The sequence below is a fragment of the Xiphophorus maculatus genome, chromosome 16 (assembly GCF_002775205.1).
Source record: "Xiphophorus maculatus strain JP 163 A chromosome 16, X_maculatus-5.0-male, whole genome shotgun sequence".
Classification (NCBI taxonomy): Eukaryota; Metazoa; Chordata; class Actinopteri; order Cyprinodontiformes; family Poeciliidae; genus Xiphophorus; species Xiphophorus maculatus.
The window spans coordinates 12,491,206-12,512,291 of NC_036458.1; the positions used below are offsets into that span (position 1 = coordinate 12,491,206).

General features: G+C 40.5%; 2 protein-coding genes across 5 annotated transcripts in view; one reads left to right on the forward strand and one right to left on the reverse strand.

Moving 5' to 3' along the window:
• The window catches only part of LOC102228224 (mitochondrial import inner membrane translocase subunit TIM16-like), a 116,975-nt gene extending 111,351 nt beyond the window's left edge, over positions 1-5,624 (forward strand). Inside the window, exons 1-5 of one of the 3 annotated variants that reach the window (XM_014472604.2) lie at positions 2,665-2,771; positions 3,026-3,110; positions 4,042-4,178; positions 4,390-4,455; positions 5,454-5,624. In XM_014472604.2, the coding sequence (XP_014328090.1) occupies positions 2,769-2,771; positions 3,026-3,110; positions 4,042-4,178; positions 4,390-4,455; positions 5,454-5,543 (381 nt within the window). In that variant the 5' untranslated portion in view covers positions 2,665-2,768 and the 3' untranslated portion in view covers positions 5,544-5,624. Of the gene's footprint in view, positions 1-86; positions 1,801-2,664; positions 2,772-3,025; positions 3,111-4,041; positions 4,179-4,389; positions 4,456-5,453 lie in introns of those variants that run through there. The other 2 variants (XM_005809284.3, XM_023349102.1) reach the window with 2 other exon arrangements.
• Positions 5,625-5,834: 210 nt separating this feature from the next.
• glis2 (GLIS family zinc finger 2) overlaps positions 5,835-21,086 on the reverse strand; it is a 30,974-nt gene continuing 15,722 nt past the window's right edge. The window contains exons 2-7 of one of the 2 annotated variants that reach the window (XM_023349105.1): positions 14,877-15,078; positions 13,883-14,013; positions 11,988-12,125; positions 11,775-11,908; positions 11,578-11,696; positions 5,835-11,165 (exon numbers count right to left, since the gene is read on the reverse strand). In XM_023349105.1, coding sequence (XP_023204873.1) covers positions 10,423-11,165; positions 11,578-11,696; positions 11,775-11,908; positions 11,988-12,125; positions 13,883-14,013; positions 14,877-15,054 — 1,443 coding nt within the window. In that variant the 5' untranslated portion in view covers positions 15,055-15,078 and the 3' untranslated portion in view covers positions 5,835-10,422. Of the gene's footprint in view, positions 11,166-11,577; positions 11,697-11,774; positions 11,909-11,987; positions 12,144-13,882; positions 14,014-14,876; positions 15,079-21,086 lie in introns of both variants that reach the window. The other variant, XM_005809282.2, reaches the window with a different exon arrangement.

Sequence of the window (21,086 nt, forward strand, 5' to 3'; positions counted from 1 at the left end):
CATTCCAATCAAGAAATTATGGAAGTTTTTCTTTTCTTTTTTCCCCCTGATTTTAGTGATCTCATTCTTGTCTCCCTTTTATTCAGGACGATTAAAGAGGATGTCATCGCCTGGGCTTTGCTTCAAGTCATGGTGCCTACAGCAGAGAGGAAAGGACAGCTCAAGAGTTATTTTGCCATTCGTGTTTGAACGCGTCACCCAGACAGTTATCTGGGGAAAACAAACACTGCAGCCTACCGAACAAGAGAAAAATTGCGTTACATAAAAACTCATATGGTGTAAATGAAACTTCCATAAGTTTTAGCACTTCTCTGTAGGAAATTCCACATTCAGTTTGAGCTTAAAATAGTTGTTTTCTCTGTATAGACAACATAAGTATCGGCACTCTTGGTAAAAATGTAAAACCTGAATATAAATTAATCTTGAGTTTTAGTGGCATAATTTCAAAAAGAAAAATACAACCTTTCTTTTAATATATTTATTTCATGGGAAAAACATCTGATTTTATAAAATAATTGTTTTAACAAATAATGGGACATATATTTAAGGAAAGGTCTCCTCTTGGAAAGCACAATCTGTCAGCATTTGCTTTTTTCTCAAGAGCAAATGTAAAATCTTCCTTTACTGATTAATTGTGCTATTATTGAAAGCTCTGATTTCCCTCTTGTCTCCCTTTTTTCATTGTGAGATTACACTATGCTTTCTACACATCTTTACCAGGGGTGCCAACAAATGTCTTCATTCGTATATCTTTAAAGGATTCATCTATTTGATGAATTCATAAGATAGTCATATAAAATCACACAACAGTAAATTAACAAATCGGAAAATGTGAATAAATCTGCAGCCTATCTTATTTCTGATGTATAACCAGTTAACTCTCTAACAGCTTGTTAAAATAACGTAGAATTAAGGCTAGTTTCTCCTATCTTCTAATGGCACATTTTTATTTTGTAGATCTAAATCAAATCTTGAATGTTTCGTTCGACACGCGACCACTGCTTTGCTTTCTAATTGCCCACTATAACAGCACAAGTTCTTAAGACTGATTGTCTTCCAGTATGATCATGCAAATCACAGTTACTGTAACAAGTTTGAGCGTCAGCAGCAGATACCACCTTAAACTTAAGGACACAACAGGGTCAGGGGAGTCTCTGGTGTTAGGAACTATAGACTCCTTTTCTTTTTAAGTATAAATTGAAATACAGTTGATAGATGATAGATATGATGTATTTGTGTATTTGTCCTAGTTGGGTTTGATTCACTCTTTAGCCATTAAGGAATGCTTGTATGAGGAGGGAAAAATGGAGATTTCTATGCTTTTACTTAATCATTCCATTTTGTTTGCAGGGTATTCTAATGTTTTTAACCTTAATCATTAATATTCTAACAGTTTGGGGAATAATACCCTTTGAATGGTGTTAATTAGGCAAACAGTACAGTGTTAGTAACTTAGAGTGAAGCCATCATTGTGTAATCATCACTCAGGGCTGTGTTGGAGTCGTTGAGAACCATTTATTGATCCAACAACATTGTTTACATCCTCAGAATGACTGATGTGATCTGGCCAAATCAGCCATGCATTTTCCTGCTTGTCATGTTGAACACATGTATGGTGGATGTCACTGGATGTATGTGCTTGTGATTTTTAAAGGTCTGTTGTATGTTTTGACTGGATTAACTGGTTTTGGGATTTGTTTTCATATAGTAAGTGGAACATTGTGGTTTTGTTTTTATAGTAATGGTTTGTGGATTTTTTTCAAAAACTGTCTTGCAATAAACACCATATGAACTCTCTTATCTTCTGTAGTTCACTCAATGTGGTGAGCATTGCTACTGCATTCATGGCAAACTACATAAATGCACATCTGACAAAAATATTTTCTTAGTTATCATCTCATCAATCTTGCATTAAAGCCACAAACTTCACTGTATTTTATTTTTGAAAAATTTTATGAGTCAAAATTTTAAAAGTGTGACATTCATTTGTATTCAGTTCACTGAGTCAAGGTGAAACTCCACCAATGTCTCAAGTCGTTTGCAGACTCTTGTATGTTTTTTTGTTTTTTAAGATTCTTCCAAATTTTCTTCATCCATCTTCCCATTAGGTTCAAACAGCTTTTTTGACCATGTTCAAGAAAAACCTCTAAAAAGTTAAATGGGTTAAATACAAATGCATGACATATCCTTCTTTGTATTTATCAAAGGTCTAAAATAATATTTATTTATTTGAAGTTTGTGATGGTCTGTCGTGATAAATAGACAGACAGGCATGCAGACATGCTGACGGACACATAGAATATCTGACTCTGCTTCGCTAAATGAATACTAAACAGTGAAAACTATAAAGTTAGCCTTAAAATACTTTGCTGTGAAGGTTGGTATGCTCACATGTTCTGTAACGGCTCTCTGGATCATTTCTCAAGCCAGTGGCTCATATTCACATAATTCAGTTTAATCAATTTGTTAATTTTTTGGCTTTAAATTATATACTATTGTCGTGATATGTGACTGAATTTCAGTGCTGCTTCTCAACAGCGCCCTCTAGAGTCACAAGAGTTGATGGTCATCGAATATGGCGCAACGCTGCATTCATCCCTCCCCACCAGCAGAGGGAAATGTTTAAAACCTAGTACCACCAAGATGATTTGTCTTGAATGTTTAGTTGTCGATCTTCCTTGAACTATGACGCTTCTGTAACCTTCAGTGTGCATGTGTGACAACAGGAGTCGGCACATCGGCTGTGTAAGCTGTATAGCGATATAAAAATGGTAAGAAGATGTTATTTTTGCAAGGTCTCGTTGGATTATGTACTGCGATAACTCTAAAACATGTCGTGATGAAATAATGTGTTTTTTTTAGTGCTACTGTGTCTAAGTTGCTCTACATAACGAACCTAATGCATTTCAAAAGAGCTTCAGTAATAAGAAGGTTAATGTGTTTGTGTGTTGAGTTCTGTCTCTTTGTTTCTGACACAACAGGCTGCTGACACTGTTAATAACTGTTTTAATCTGAACACTTTAAGGCTAAATACCTCGCTCAGATCGTGGTGATGGGTGTTCAGGTGGTGGGACGAGCTTTTGCCCGGGCTTTACAACAGGAGTATGCAGGTATTTATGCTTCAGTTATCCTGAGCCTGACGTCTGATGTTATGGATTTGATTAAAATGTTATTACACCTCTTTAAAATAATGTTTAACCTTTAAAGGAATCCTTAAAGAGGTGCAAGTTTAAGACTGAAAATGTATCCTTATCTTTAACATATATGTACAGTACAGACCAAAGGTTTGGACACACCTTCAATTCAATGGGTTTTCTTTATTTTCATGACTATTTATAAGGCAAGAAATCCCACTTATTAACTTGACAGGGCACCTATGAAGTGAAAACCATTTCAGGTGACTACCTCTTGAAGCTCATCGAGAAAATGCAGAGTGTGTGCAAAGCAGTAATCACAGCAAAAGGTTGCTACTTTGAAGAAACTACAGTATAAGGGGTATTTTCAGTTGTTTTACACTTTTTTGTTTAGTGCATATTTCCACATGTGTTATTCATAGTTTTGATGCCTTCAGTGTGAATCTACAATGTCAATAGTCATGAAAATAAAGGAAACTCATTGAATTAAAAGGTGTGTCCAAACTTTTGGTCTGTACTGTATATATATATATATATATATATAGAACTTTTGTGCCATGGACCAAATGAGGCCCACTAAGTTATCACTTTTTCCTTCTAAAGAAAGTGCTTAGCCATGTTGGGTAAAAAGTTGCATAACAGCCCAGGAGCACTCTGATGATAATGTACAAAAGTTGCACCTGGATGATGTTTTCATACCATTGTTTATTCATGGCAGTAGCAAAATTGAATGAGATGTGGGTTTCTTCACAGCTTGGAAAACTATGGAGTTTTATTCAAGTGTTAGAAGCAGCTTTAGTGTTTCTACAAAACAACAATCTATCTGCTAGTCTCATTCTCCAACATAAGCCATGTTGGCATCGCGTCACTTCAGGATGGATCTCTGTTGTATATTTCCCTCTCCCAGCGAGTCAGGCAGCAGCCCGGGCCAGGGGCCGACCCGGGCAGCAGTCTGCCGCAGTGTCCAGCATCACTGGGATGAGTGTACAAGAGGCTCAACAAATCCTCAACGTCTCCACGCTCAGTCCTGAAGAGATTCAGAAGGTAATACCAGGGTTGACTTCCGATGTCATGTGTTTTTACTAGTGAATGCTAATACTCAAAGCTTTTTAAATTTTACAATGTTGTAAATCTTTAACTTTATAATCAAGTTGGTTAATTATGAGTTTGATTATGTATAACAAATATTGTGGGGGTTTTTTAATGCTGCTGTTTTTAGTGCGTTTACACTGACTGAACTGTTTATCTCCTGCAGAGCTATGAGCACCTTTTCAAAGCCAATGAAAAGTCAGTGGGAGGTTCATTTTACCTGCAATCAAAAGTGAGTACTGTTTTTTCCACATAAAATCACAATATTAATATTAACCTTAATGTGTGATGCCATGTTGTACTTTTGAATAACAGCAAGAAAAACATATTTTAGTTTAAATCTTGTGATATCCACAGCAACAAATCAATCATTATTTTGTAAGATTTGCTTCAAAACATTATTTCCACAGTTCGTTCAATGTTCAGAAGTCTTAAAAGTTATTGAAATTGCTTTTATAAATGTTCTGGTTATTTTCCATCCTTTATCCCTTTTGATTTGCAACATCACAATCTGCACACACATTCAAAAACCAAATTCATTTTTGTTTAAAATTGACATGTTGGGTTTTATTGTTTAAAAAACATGTCTTTACTTCCTTCTACCACTTTTCCCTTCTTGCACCATTATTCCTTTCTTTCTTATTATTTTTTTCCTTCCTTTGATTCTTCTTTGTGTCCTCCTTCCTTTCATGTGTCCTTCCATCTCTATTTTTCCATTTTCATCCTCCCTTCTATCCTTTCCTCGTTGTGTCCTTTTGTATCCTACCTTTCTTTCCTTATTTGTCTTTTCTTCTTTCTGTCGTTAGTTCCCTCGTGTCCCACCTCACTTCCAGGCGCCCTTCCAATTGTTGCTTCTTCGTTTTTCCTTTCATTTCATTGTCCCCCTTCCTGTTGTTTCCTTGTCATGTTTCATCCTTCCTTAGTCATGGTTGCTTCGTTGTATATTTTCCTCTCTAGTGTCCTCCCTCCCTCCCTCCCTTCCCCGTCTCCTTTTTTCCTTCTTTACTGCGTGAAATCTTAAAATGGAACATGTTTTGCATAAAAGCAGATGTGTACACCATGTTCCTAATTATTTTTCCTCAGCAAAATGCCAGATTTCTGCATTAAGAAAATATGACTCACACCTCACACCAGGTGGTTGAGTTATTCTGTTATTTACAGTTGCTGTGTTAGTGTAGCTGCTTCATCCTCCACTGCAGGTCATTCATGTGCCGTTTTCTTGCATTGCAGGTGGTGCGAGCTAAAGAGCGTCTGGATGAGGAGCTAAATATTCAGAAACAAGAACAAAACCAGCAGTCGCAGCAAAATCCAGAAACATAAAGGATACAATTGGACCGCTAGTTTCTTCCCCCATGTCCCATGTAAATTATAACCCAATAAAGTCTTTTCTTTAGTCTTTTGTATGTGGCAGTGAATTCCCATTATACAATATGCAAGTACTGTCTTTTCTATAGACAATAGGTGACTGTAAAAATAATATTTATGACTGCAGTGTTGGAAACTCGGTTAACAATGCTTTTTGTTGAATGTAAATGAGGATAATATGATTGTCAGAGTGTGAAAGAAACAGTATTTGCAGAAATGTAAAAAAAAAAAATAACATAAGCACACTTATCAAATGCAACTTTATTAAACATTTTGTTTTCATTGACATTATTATCAATATCGTAATAAAATTCCTCTAAAACAGGAGAACACCGCTATGTTGTACCAATTGGAGACTTTTACAACGCTTAAAATTCTGCATGTTCAACCACAGAACATGGTGCCAGGAAAAATATATTTTCATATAACTTTTTCTCATATAGTGTATAACTTCTATATTTACCTGTAATAAAAAAGGCACTTGGAAAAATTAAAATACTGACATAATATCTCACAAATGTGCAAAAAAACGTAAGTTGAACAGGCCTCCTGTGGCCTTAGTCATATCATTAACCCTTTGTGCAACACTGTGGCACTTCCAGCAAAGCGAGCCTCTGATGTGGGTCATTTTTGTGTCCTGGCATCTGGGATTTTAAACAACTCCAGGAGTCCGTACCACTTTTAAAAATGTTTAGCAGAGTCCTACTTGAAACCCCGTAGCGACTATTTCCCAAAAACAACACAAACACAGCTTAGACATTGGAAAATAATGTGACAGCATCCCCAAACGTATACAGTTGGGGGGGGGGGAGTGCAGATTATTACAGGCTGAGCTCAAAGGGTTAATGGATCATACAGCTTATTTAATATCGAAAATGTGTGGATCCCATTTGGACCCATGTCGTGCTGAGATTTCTGCTGCCGGCGCTGAGTCTCTGTCTCTGGCCTCTTTCAGCATCTGTTGGCGCTGATGTTGCCATGGAAACCATGTCTGGCTTACTTAACGCCTCTTTCTGACGACATTACATGCGAGGTTTGTCCATTCACACGGCAGACTACTCGTTTCCAATACCTGACCTGACGCTTGAGCTAAACTGTGTGTGTGGAGGTGGTGTTATTAGGAAGGAGCTTTGTAGCGCAACTTGTATGGCAAGACATTTATCATGTCATAGACGTGTTCAACGTGCGTACTGAGAATTTGATTTAATCAAAATGAGTGTGTACTTTTTAAGCATTAGTAGTTGAATGGTTTGTGTGCATAACATACCAAGCTTGGACATTAAATGGTAAAATGTTTACTTTTAAGGAATAGACATCTTGAACTTCTGTAAATAATCCGTTTTAATGGATTTTGATTGCTAGTCCTGCAGGAATACTGATAAAAAAAATAACCTCAATGAGTTATGTTATTAACATATTTCTGCTCTAATGTGAGACTAATTCTTCTTGGTGTACTTTAGTGTTCTTTGGTAAATGTTTTGTAACCAGGAGGTGGTGGAATTGAGCCACGGGTTTAATCTAAAGAAGATGGTAACACTGAAGAGAGAGGGGGCAGGAAGAGTTCAGTGGCCTAGTTTTCTGCAGGCTGGTATTTCTGTGAGAGGCTGCCACAGTGGGCCCAGCACAGCCGGTGACTTCAGAGCTGAGAGGGCCGTTTTGGTGGGTGGGTGGCCAGATGGAGAGCGGCAGCATAGGATGGCTGCAAGTTGCTTTTTTTTTTTTCCTTTTTCCTCTGCTGGCACGCAGCTTCCACCCTAATAGCTCCCCTGTCCATTCTCTCATCCTAATAACCCTTTCTCTTTCCTCTCAAGCTGCCAATCAGTCGAAAAAGTTGACTCCCCACAACTTTAAAATTTAGGTAAACTTTTTGAAGTTTCTGATCGATCTAACCATCCGTGTGAAGTGTGAGCCTCGGGTTGGAAACTGCAGCTCTGGAAAGCCATCCAAAAATTTTCCCCCAACTTCAACCCCTTCACAAACTCATCCCCGGCAGCAGAAAACTGATTGCAGAGCAGCCATGTAGAACACAAGAGGCAACTTCAACATCACAAAGAAAATGTCTCGTCTGAACATCTGCAAAAATAAAAAAATTCATAGTAATGGCAAAAAATATAAAACAGAAACAGGTAAATGAAAGAGTTATAAGGGGATTTTTCTGCCAAAAGAAATATGAGCATGCTATTTTCAATTTAAGAGGAGAATTTCTTGATTTCGGATAATGTGTTGCCCTGATTTGAAACTCTGCTCCCACGCGTGAAAATAATCATATCTGGTTCCAAATATGTTCTGCTGCAAAAGAGGTTCTGCACAATCTGCTTACTCCCTTTTGCACAACTATCTTCTGCTCCTGTTTGAATCCTACACGCCATGCTTTAAAACCTTTTTAGATTTTCTTTGCTTTCTCTTGGAACAAAGTGTTGGTAGCAGTTACAACCAACAGAATCACAGGTGAGACTTTGACATCACTGACCCTTAGGTGTAAATAGAGCATAAGATATTTGTGCGAGAGGCATCAAATCTGATTGCAAAAATTAGAGTTGATGCAAGAGTAGGGTATTTATTAAGCAAACAAGTTTTTTTTTTTTTTGTGAGAACAGAGTTATGCAGGGGAGCAAATGGCATAAAATGTCTTGCTCTCAAATTGAAAACTTTTGCTCCTAAGTTTTGAAAACGAAAAATTACACTCAAAAACAGCCAACGTCATCAAACATAGACAAAAGAGACGGAGGAGTGATGAAGAGCGAGGAGAGATGTCAGTCTGTTTAGTTTTAAGGATCCTCTCCTGCTCTATCCTCTTTCAACACTATAGCTGGATGAGCAACACAAGTCTGACGAAACGCCCAACAAAAAGCAGGATTTTGCAAGGGGACTGAAATAAGAGCTATTTTCTTTAAATATAACATTTTAGAAAACATGTCGTTTTTAGTAAGTGCATGTTTACTGCTTAATCGAACCATGAAGTGTTTCCCAGAAGTTTTTTTTACATGTTGTTTTCCCCTTCGGACAGACTGAAATGAGGCAGTTAGGGATAGTGTGGCGTCCTAGTCAGTCCAGCTGTAGGCAGCACTGAGTGTATCCCATCTCCCGCTGTGGAACAACGTGAACATTCCCTCTTTGTTTTTTTTTTTTTGTTGTTTTTTTCACAGCTGAAGCTTATTGGGGTCGAATCTCATGTAGATAGGCCCACCACCTGTTTTTCACAGCTGGTTTGGGGTCATTTTAGCTTAAAGAATACAAGGCTGCAGTGTTTATCACCACTGAGGGCCTTTTATACACAACCAGGTCCCGTTGATTGAATTACTGTAAAGCAGCTGGACAATCCAGGAGCTGAACAGTGCTGGTTTTTGTGAGTCGGGAGGTTGCGACACGTCCCGCCAGTAGGGGGAGTCAGACACACCAGTGCCTTAAGTTTCACTTGTGGGAAAAAAAGAGAGGAAGTAATGGTTGGTCATTGCAAGGTGGCTAAACACCGTTTGTCTGTTCGTTCGGCCCCCGGTCTGGTCCGTGTTCATCACCCTCCACAAGACCGGGGACGGATTGTCAAAAGTGCTCTCGCCCAGTTTATGAAGCAGGAGGAGCAGAAACATTTAGCAGCAGTTCTGAGGTTTCAATACTATAAGTTGAGACTGTTAAGCGCTCTGTTTAAATGAAGTATAAGACGTAATAAGTTCACTTGCTTTGGTTCGGCAAGTTTGTCAAATTTATGTTGGAAGATGTTTCAAATGTTGACAACATTTGAAACATCTTTCTATTACATGCGTGTGTGAGAGAGTGCTTCCTTTGTGGTGTGCAGTGCCTTGCAAAATGCATTCAAACCCCTTAAGCTTCCTAACATTTTGTCTTTTCAAACAACAAAACTATGGTAAAAAATTTTTTCATGCAAACCAACACAATTTATTGCATAGTAATACATTGTATCTACCTTGAACATACGTTTTTAGGTCTTGTCACCGGTTTCCAAGTGTCATTACACTTTGACTGGACCATTCTAACGCGAGAATGGTTTAGATTTTTGCTGTTTAGGGTTGTTGTCCTTCTGGAAAGAAACCACTATAACTTTCTCAAGTCATCTTATATCTGTCTTGTGCTAGTTGGTCTTTGTAAAACTCTACTGATGTTCTCCAACAGACCTAAAAGGCCTCCACAGAACAGCTGTGTTTATGCTGCTGTACTTGGTTGCACTGGAAAATCAAAGTAAACGGGGCTGAATAGAAATACATCACACCTTTAGTTTTTCATTTGCAACACGGTTACTTTTATGTAAATCTGAACTGCTTAATGCCTGGGAGTAGTTGTATTGTTGCAAAATGTGTACAACCTCAAAGGGTGTGAATATTTTTGCGAGGCACCGTACCTCAGCACTAAGCTGGAGGCACTCTGTCAAAGTACAGTCATATAAATACTCAATGATGAAGAAGGAACTTTTTTAAAAACACAGAGCACTAAGACTGTCACGTTTACGGTCCTTTTCCACAGAACCAGCCAGAATGAGTAAAGTATAAAATAAGAAAGCAAAGAGGAGCCTTGTTTTAAGGCTTTGTGATACAAATCCAGGACTGTACATATTCCTGAACACAGATCTTGGGCCTCAAGTTTAGTTCTTCAACAATACAAGAGGCTTGCGTTGTATTCTTAAATTGTGTGAGGTGATGTGTGTCTTTTTCCAAACTCCTACCTTTTAATGCATTGCCTGGAATTGATTGTTCAAGCCAATCCATGTCACCTTTGACATCCCACATCCTTGCTATGGCATCAACCCCCTGAGCTCTTTTGGAATGTGTGTGTGAGATAGAGGGCGTGTGTGTGTGAGATTGTGTGGGTGTGTGTGTTTGTATCAGTTAACCACAGCTGGTTTGAGCACCACAGCGCCTGGGGGAATGACCACCCACGATAGGGGATCATGAGACCCACCTGTGGAGAGGTTTAGGACCCTCCCAGCCATCTCATCCTCTGCTTCATCTCCTCTCCCTCTCTTTGCCTGGTGACTGTGGGGCCGACGCTCTGAAGTGGGGCCCAGCACTGGAACCATTGGCAGGCCAAGGGCCGAGGAAGGGAAGGCAGAGGAAAGTAAAGGGGCCTTAGCCAGGCCCAGAGGGGAGCCGTTAAAGGACAAGATGGATGTGCCTCCTAGGCTGGCTGGAGACGAATTGGGGCTCCCCAGTGTGGTGAGGTCCAGGGGCCTTGGGCTAAGAGGGGACAAGGGAAGAGTACCGCCTACGCCCTGCAAGGTGTGGCCTCCCAGCAGAGTGGCAGCTGCTCCGGGGATGATGATGTGAGCTCCGCTGACGTAGGGCAATTCTGAATCCTTACTGCCAACGCCAGAAGGTCCTCCGCTCTGACTTCCTTTCAGCAGAGAGCCTACCCCGCTTGGGGGGCCCTGCTCCTGAGCCACAAAGTGGCCGTGCGCTTTGATGTGCTTCCGCAGCGAGCTGGGATCTGTGTAGCGCTTCAAGCAGCCTACCATCTTACAGTAGTAGGGCTTGTCTACGTAATGTGTGCGCGTATGCTTGAAGCGGTCACTGGAGTTGGAGTAGCGCTTGTTGCAACCCTCGTAAGGACAAATGTAGGGCTTTTCACCTGCAGAGGGGAGAGATTTTCCACATGAGAATTTATATACATCCTAAAAAATATACATTTAAGAAATGCTTTCTTTACACCCTAATTATAAACAGCAAATATCACTGCATTTAAGAGCCAGACATTCAAAAACTCTAAGTGTGCAAAGAAAATAATCACAATCAACCTTTACTGACACAGAAAGAGCGTATGGAGCCTCAACTCTCTCAAATATAAGATACAACCATATTTTTGTGAACGTTTAGTAGGGATGCTTAGCTCCAGTCCTTCACTGACAATGTCTTTCAGGTTTAAGATGTCTACTTGATCCAACACAATTGATTCAAATGGTTTAATTGGCTTCGCAGCAAACACCGTCTTAGGTGATTTTTTTTGTATTTTAGCTTTACTGCTAATTGGGAGCCAAACAGACCTGTATGCGAGCGGTTGTGTATCTTGAGGTTCTCCAGGCGTGAGAAGCTCTTGTTGCAGGTGGGACAGCGGTGTGGTTTCTCATTGGTGTGAGTGCGTATGTGAATGAGCATTTTGTACCTGCAAGCAAAAAACAAACGTAAAATGTTGGTTTTAATACAGAATATCTGATATGCCCCCAACGAATGATTTCATCACCTGGCATTAAACCCTCTTCCTTTTCGAGCACAGCCCTCCCAGTGGCAGCAGTACCCAGAATCCTTCTCAGGTTTCACATGGAAGTCGTTGACATGGTCCACAAGATCTTGTAGCGAGTCAAAGAGCAGGTGGCACTAAAGGAAGGAAAACATTTTCTGTAAACCGTAAGAGGTGATAAAAGTTTCTCAATATCAAACTCCAACTCTTGTTTACCTTTTTCCAGTGACATGCAAGTTGTTCATCCGCTGAAAGGTCAGGAGAAGCCCGCTTGTCACTCGTTTGGCCAATGAACATAGAGGATGGCAGGTGAAGTCCTGCTCCAGGACCAATTGGCACAAAGAACTGAAACGCCTGCGAGATGTGAGAATTCTGATGAACAGTAAAAACAAACAAAAAAGAAAACAGAGAAATGCTGATAAGTTTTTTTTTAAGTAACTAGAACTGAATTTTCTGGTAAGATTGAACTTTTCTGCAACAAAAACTCCAAGTGTGTTTGGTGTTGAAATGTCATTCCCACACTTAAGTAAGGTGGAGGATCTATGATACTGCGGGCTGTTTATTCTCTAAAAGACTCAGTAAGGCTTGTGCAACTGACCAAATAACCAAATCAACACAGAGCAGCTCAGAGAAAGTATGCAGAGGATTGGTTAAAAATCCCTGCCTTTATGCTACTTTGTGAAATGTTAAAGGCAAGGACTAAAAACTGTTCTATTGCCAAACGTGTGGTACCAGTTACTTTATACATTAAAAATGGTTGGACTTTTCTAAATTTGCCATTTTGAGATAATCCTATGTGAGCTTAATTTAAGATATTTTTCACATTATGAGGAGCATGGGGATACTTTGCTGAAAACCAGGTAATCCGGGCTTGATCGCCAATAAAACTAAAAAGCTAAAAAAGCCACTAAACTTATAACTCATTCCGTTTTCTTCAAGTAGTGTCCTGCTGCAAACCCCACTATATCTCAAACCTCTCCTAAAGAGTGGAGAGACTCTCTGAGCCTCAGAGAGCTAATGAACAGGCTTACCCACGCTGAGAGTAACCTGCAGTGGAGACTTGCTCAAGCAAAAAGCAGATATCTCAATGAAACGAGTTAAACATCTAAAATCTTGGAAACACACACACACACACACTCATTTCCAATGCGGAGGGAATTGTGTTTTTCTTTCCAAGAAGAAAGCGAGTGTTTTTCTTATGGTAAACGTGTGAGAAACTGCAAGAAAGCGAGAGTGATGGAGGTTTATCTAGGAATAAGGATGTAGCTGTAGGCTCAGGGGGTTAGGTAAAATACAGAGTGGTGGCTTAACTGCCTTAGCAATTCAATTCAATTGCACTAAAATTGAATTAGGCGGCATGAGGTCTGCATGGCCGTAGTTTTGTCTTAAATCTGATTACACACACACACACACACCCCCACGCACGCCCACCCCCGCACACAACATGCCAATGGGGCCACTGAGTGCATGTTTCACAGACAAAGGCAATTGTTGGGGACACAAGTCGCGTTTGATAAGAGCTTTCCTTCCCCTCTCATGGACAGAGGCCTCCCTAACCTTGCATAATTGAATTCCCCTGTGACGGTGTGACACAACTTGATGTTGCCCCTGATTTGATGACCCAAACATCCTGAGTCAGACTATGGAAGGAGAGCGTAAAACTTTGAGTGCGGACGGCATACAGTGCCCTAAAAATTTTGCAATATTGACACTGCTTAAACTTTCTCACAAGTTGTTATATTACAACATTTCAGGGTATTTCATAAAACAAATTTGCATAATTAGTCAATACTTTGTAAAAAGAAAATTATCTGTAATTACCACTGCAAGTATTTTTAGATGTAATTACATCTTTGCAAAATGGTCCAAGCTCAGTCAGATTGGACAGAGAGGATCTATAAAATAAATAATAAAGTACTTTTGAATTTTGAGTTGAACTTGAATTAGCAACACAGAACATTCCACTGTGCCATACTCTTTCCATTTTCAGATTACGGGCTGAATAATGCGACTAGATGTTGAAAGCTTGTGGTTTGTATTTGTAGTAATGTGGAATCGTTTCCACATTTTGTCACTCCAAGTGTTTGCAGGAACTTGGATGTCATACTCACGCCTGAGGGAACGTAACTGCCGTTGCTCATTTCTGGAGAGCTGGGGGTGTGTCGGGAGGAGGGAGACATGCTCAGGTCCACTGCAGGAGGTGTTGGGGTGTCAGTCCGGTCGTAAGGGACCACCTGCACACCTGAGAAAGTACACTCATGTTGGAGTGATGTCACTCTTGAGATATCTGTTACAGGGACACTGGACTCACAGGACGACCATTTTTGTAAACCTGACCACCAGCTACAGATTAGAACCCGCTGTGTATAACATTTTCACTTTGTTGGTTTTACCGTTTGCAGAAAATTTATCATAATAGTTTCAGACAGGATTCAGAGCTCAGTCTGGCACAGAAGATGACCAGTGATCTCTGTAAAGTTTGTCCTGTTCAATCCTATTTCAAATATGGCATGTTTCAGAGGGATAAAGGTTTTATCTCTAGGTTATATTTTTTTTTCACTTGAATCTAGTTTTTTTCTGCAGTACTTATGATTACTAATAAAATTAGGACCAATCTATCCTAGAAAAACCGGTTCATTCTTAATTTTTCGAAGACGGATAGTGCTAATTCTCAAAGAAATAACCTTTGGGAAAGTTTTTGAGAATTAAGAGAGATCATGTTCTGGAATAGCCTTTGACATTATCTGTGGAAGTATTTTTATGTCAGTTGTTGAAACAGGAAAACCATTAAAACAGGAGAGACACCTGCCTTTGAGATTCAGAGTTGCCCACCTCTTGCTTAAGATCTCATAAACTAAATAGACTTAACGTGAAGGACACCGCATGAGGTTAATACCACCTTTCCTCACACGGAACTTTTCTTTCTCCCTGTTGTTGTTGGGCATTACAAAATACTCACAAAAACTATTGCAAAGTTGTCTGGCCCAAATATCGATTTAAGCTTTTTTTCACTGCTAGTTGTTTCCATCAGTTTTGTGCAGAAGCGGCTTATAAACTAGCCAACATCAGTGTGTCTGCTTCTGGCATCGCCTGGTTACCACCTACCTGAGTGTGGAGATGCAGGTGAAGCAGGCTCTATAATTGCTGTCCCATCATCCGTCATATGCAGCTGGCGAACCCGCTTGGGATGCAGCGGTGAGAGAAGAGGAGAGCGGGTTCCCCTGTCCTTCCCGTTTGCCCTCCGAGGTAGTTTCAGGTCCAGGGGCTCGTCCAGCGACAGCATGGCTGCAACCCACTGACCTCTCAACTGCAAAAACAGGGATTGAGGTAAGGAGTCACTTTCAACGCTATATTCACTTCACTTCACTTTTTTATTTGCAAAAAAAAAAAAGAAAAGCTTTGGAAACCATCTGTCATTTTCCTTCCACTTGTGTGCCACTTTGTGGGGTTTGTGTTTATAGCAAGAGAAAATGGATGAAGACTTTTTGGAGATTAGTCTATTTTCAAATCTCTTAGTAACTAATGTAAAGAAATTCAACAGTTCAAGATTATGATCGTCAGACAGCAGAGGGCAGGTTCTCACACCTGCAACTTTTCCCACATGAACTTTGTTTAAAAAGTATCTCACATTCCACAACCCCACTAAGCAGGGAGCGCTCTCCAACAATGGCAAACCGACCACAATCAAAATCTGAAACACTGAGAAAGAAAAATAAACACACACACACACATACACACACGATGAGGACTCAGTGACCCCCTTCTCTTTTTCCACCCTGACCTTTACTCTCACACTCTTCCTGAGGAATTTCTACAATCCGATCCAGATGGTCGGCCCCTCCGCTGGGCCTTTTTCACCTCACCCCGTGGCCGGTTTGCTGGCCTTTACACACTGTCGCATCAGGCCCTCCACCAGCGTAACCCATCCTATCACCCCCCTGTGCACCTTCCAACTTGGACCTTTGAGACCCGCAACCAACGCCGCAGGCCTTCAGCTCCAGCTGTACCCGCTCAGTTCACCTCCTCCCTGCTCTAAGCACACTGACCTCTGAACCCAGCCCGAGGATTTGCTGTTGTTGGAGACTTTAATTGTCCTCTTCCTTAACCGCAGGGCATTTAGAGTTCCTTGATAACGTTAATTTGTGCTTTTTCACATTATATCATGTTAGAATCACAATCTTCACTGAAAATGTGGAAAAATGAAACCTTTTGGTCTACGTAAACAGGGGTGCACATTACCCTGAACACACAATTTCTACAGTTAAACACAGTGGTGGCAGCATCATGTTATGGGAAGGCTGTTCTTTAGCTCAAACACTCTTCCCATCAACTCTGACCAGCTTCCCTTTCTCTTCTGAACAAAAGCAGCCCCACACCATGATGCTGCCACTACCACATGAAAGAAACTTGTTAACCCTCTATGGCATGACTTTTTATTTTTGTGGGGAAGAAATATTTTCCTGCATTCTTTGGGAGCTTGGTGGTCCCTAATTACATGTCAATCATAAAATCGGACTCTGACACCTCCTGGAACCAGATTTGGGTTTGTTGCCTCAGGGTAACATTGGTCTAGAACACCAAGATTGTCTACACTGATTATGAGAAATGAAATACAAATCAAACAAAAACTATATTCATAAAAGAACTATTTTTTGGACAAAAATATGTCAAAAATCATGCCCCCCAAAAAATAAAATAAAGGAGCAATGTGAGGTACAGCTATGTGGTTTGTTGCCAGAGGGCAACGCCATGCCATAGAGGGTTAACGAATGAGAAAGAAAAAACTAAGACTGATGTCCGGGTTCACTTTCCAGCAGAACAGAAACCCCAATTAATGTATGTTAATATGTGAGATAGTAACGAGTTAATAATCGGAAGCAGAATTTATGAATCTATGATCACAAATGCTGTCTGTTGAATCTGACTTAGCTTGAGTTGTTTTGGAAAGAAAAAAAGAGATGTATCCCAAAAAGAATAGGTGGTTTTGTAAAAGACTTACATCAAATTCAAACAGACACGACAATAAGTCAGATCAAATGTGCCAAACATTTCCAGTTTTGATTTGTAACAAATATTAAAGTGTTTCTATGTCTTTGTGTTGCTCTATCATATAACATTCCTATAAAACACAGTGAAATTTGTGGCTTTACCATGACAAAAATGGGAGCATTTTCAAGAGGTAAGAATACTTTTATAAGACTTTAATTAAATATGAATACATAACAATAAATCCCATTATTTAGGGCACGCTGATTTAACATAAAGAGGTGATTCTGTTCTTGAACATCATCAGAGATTTTCTACATAACACATCCAGGCTGTACTAGTGCTGTAATACTGATTTAAAGCCGAAACCTCAGAGGGCAATGCTTTAGGGTTCACTGCTCCACCTCACCAAACAAACACGGACAAATCTCCTCAAAAGCCTCTTCACAACACAGCAACAAACAGGCGTGCAGCCCTACATCCTGATACACATCTTAGCCAGGCACTCAAATAAATCCATCCATGCACAGAAGTAATTAATCAAGCCATAGTTTCACAAATTCATGTGTCCTTTCTCTCTCCTTCACACAAATGCTGACGCAGACTCATACAGGCCACAGTTTGCCGTGAATGGTGGGCTTTGAGAGCAACTGGCCGGGAGCCACATGAGACGACGGCCTTGTGTCTGGGAGGCATGGAGCATGGAGGTAAGCAGGTTCACCATCCCAATAAGCGATTGCCTGAGCTTGCACATGCATATCCATACACGGGGGGATTGCAAGAGGGTCCAGAGACCCCCGTCAGCCAAAGATAAGAGGATGATAATACACTCAGAGGGGGTGCAAACATGGAAGCAGAGTGTGTATATACACAGAGCTGCAATATGCTGCTATCAGTTTGATCTTACAGCAAAAATAGACACTCGTGTTCTTCGCAAGGATAAAATCTAAACATTGCATAGCCTTCATGTTTGCACACTATGTTACCAACAGTTGGGATCAATTTTACCAGATGAAAACACAAGAAATAGCGTGATGTGTTAAAAACAGACAAACAACCTGTCACGTTTTCAGCTGAGCATGTGTCACGAGAGAACACAGTCTGATATTTGTTGTGCTGTAACAGAAGACAGGAACATCAAGGTGAGGTTTGACAGGTCTGATGAATGCAATTAGTTTCTTCTGCATAAATTGTGCAGGGAATTACTTGTTTGTATGTTTTGGCTACATGCCTTTTGTGGATATGAGACCTGGTAGCATATACTATTTCTAAAAGTCTACAGATTGTGCAATTTTGAGGTTTCATTTTATTGTTTTATTTAGAACAATGTCTCAAATCTCTTTGGAAATCAAAATCCTTGGCAATTGCTTGATTATAAAAGTTTTCCATGTGAGTTTATGGAAAACTTAGGCTTGATAACGTAAACACTGACCTCCTATGCACAGAGGTATCAAAGAGTCGTATTAGTTTGACTTTTCAACAGTTGCGAGTGTTCAGACTAGGATTTTTGCTGGATAAAATCAATCTGAGTTGAAAGCATTTCAAGTTTTTCTATTGGATTTACGTCCGGACTTGGGATGGGCCATTTGAACACCTGGATATGATTATATCTAAACCTTCCATTCCGCTATCAAAGGTGAATATTTACCACAGTCTCAAGAATTCTGCAAGGCTTATTCCAAGAATTCCCTTGGAATAAGCTGCTTCCCTGTTCCTTCTGATAAAAAGAATCCCAACAGCATGGTGCTGCCACCTCTACGTTTCACTGTGAGGATGCTGTATTCAACACTGATGTGCAGTGTGTGAATTTTGCTATGGAACATGTAGAACATAGCAACAAACAAATATTAACCCATATTAATTTGGAATTATAACTGAAAATAACTTTATAAATGTGATGAATGCATTAAAAGCATCTTAATAAGCTTTAATATTATTATTTATACTCAACTTATCTTAGTGAGTCCCAGTCATCCTCAGAGGAGACGCCTCCAGTGTCCCCATGGTTGTATTTCACCTCTTCCTACCCTCAGTCAGTCTGACTGGGAAGTGACTCGATGTGTGTGTTGATCTTGGACTGGACTTGCAGGATTTTGGCTAAATCTTTGAAACAGCATCCACTTAGAAGGGGCTTGTAAGAAAGAGTGTAACAAATAGGGCCGTGCAGCAGAGAGTGGGCGTGATTCAGGCAAGGGAAGATTATGGCGTTCTGTCCGTGCATGCTTGTGAGATGAGTGGGTGTGTGTGCGGATGTGCATGTGTGTGCGTGTAAAGCTTTGCTGTGGGTGGCTGTGAAGTTTGAGGAAGGGGTGTTGGCTGGCCCCCATGCAGACTTCCTCGCTCAGCCGTGGGGTCGGCACTGTCTCTGAAAGGCAGCATTGTCCCTCCCTGGGCCCTCTCTCAATCTCTCGCCGAGTAAACACGGACTACAGCAGCTGAGTGGGAGGGAGGAAAGGAGGGAAGATCGCAGGGGCCGCAGCGAGGATATATGAGGGTGAGGAGGAAGTGGTGGAGGAAGATTCCTCAAAGGGAGGTTTGTGTGTGTCTTCTTAGCGAGCGTTATCATCTATCTCTTCGTGTAAATCTTTCCAACCTGAGTCCTGAATTCTAAACACAAGTCCCTTTGAAGACTCTTGAGTCCGTGTGTGTGTGTGTGTGTGTGTGTTAGAGGGTAAGTTTGGGTCAAAGATGGATGAAAGTTGGGCGGGTTAATGACTGAGACAGCATAGAAGGGGCATCAGGTCAAAGGCAGGGCTGCGTGTTTCAACACCTCTGTGTTCTGGGGCTAAAAGCCCACGGATCAAGGCTGACCCGGCCCTGACTGCCTGATCTTTCACCTGATCTGATCTGAGGAGATCAGAACAGGGAGGGTTAGGTTTCAGACAAGTCTGCTTTAGAGAACATAGCTATCAACCATAAGATGATTATGCTTCAGGGTATAAAATCATATTGTGCAATATTTTATTTTCCAAGCGGTATTTAGGAGGGTGAAAGAATGTGTATGTCTACAGATTTTGTGCGGCCCCCTCTGAGGTTGGCTGTAACTTAATCTCCCTCCTGCTGGGACCCTGGGAGGTGGTCTGTAGGAGGTAAGTCATCTCTCCCCAGGGCTCTTTGTGCGCTCACTCTCATTTTCCTTTTCACACACATGCACACGCATGCACTGAGGCCAACTGATCCAAGCAACACTATAAAAACACAAAGTCGTCTTAGGCTGATTTCTTCCTCCCAGTAAATCCCTAAAGTGTCACGGATTTCAAGGTGTGATGGAGGGAAAAAACTAGAAGTTTTTCAAGAAATCAGTGAAATGACACCTCATTAATGAATTAATATAATCGAGCTTCAAGCACATTTCACTGCAGTTATTACCACTTAATAAATTTCCAAACCTTTATGCCAGGACCCAAAAAGCTGCCCTAGTTCCTGGAAAAGGTCTCTGTAGTGGAAACGGGCCTGATGTGAACAGAGAAACTCCCTTGAGTCTTTGACATGAATCACCGCAGAGCAGAACATTTTCTTCCTAAACCCTGTTAAATGTGTGAAAAAAACATGGCCGCCGTCGTCAATAGCAGCACTTATAAGACTAACAGACTTAAAAGGAAAAAGGAAAAACTTCTTGTGTTTCCATCCAACAGGTACAAGGATTGGGTAAGTCATAAATGACTGAGACGTGGGTACGTTGCAACCCCTGACTTTTTACGGTTGGGATCCACATGTTTAATTCAGACCTAGAGTAAATAAATGGAGTTAGCATTTCTCACTAATAGGCACAAATCTCTGGAATAGTCCTGGTTTAACAGATCAAAAACTCTTCTGCTCTATCAATGAAATCTATTAAAAAACAAAGCGAGTTACTTTAATACTGAATTATTAATATGTTCACATTGAGAAACTGAAGAAATCAGAACCGTATGAGGTCACTCTTTTAATCCCTCTTCTGTCATTACTGACGTGAGTTGAGGTAATAGCCACTAAGGACCCCACCTATGCTGGTACATGAACCCACCCACATCTTTCATCTCTCACGCATCACCCAGCATACACACAAACACACACAGTCGGACAGCTGAGAGGTTTCTTTTTCGGGCTTTTGTCATCCTTATTCAGCCTCCTCCTCAGACAGGAAACCTCAGTTTCCACTCCTCCTTCGCTGGGCCTCTCATTCTCTCTTTCTTTTTTTCTTGTATTCTTTGCTTAAATTTTTAAACTCACATTTGTGGCTATTGTGGGTTGTTCCTGTGTGCATCTAGCCCTAGTCACTTTACTAGAGCATTAAATGATTATTTCTCATTTGTACATTTTCTAAGAAACTTAACGGGACTTTAAAGT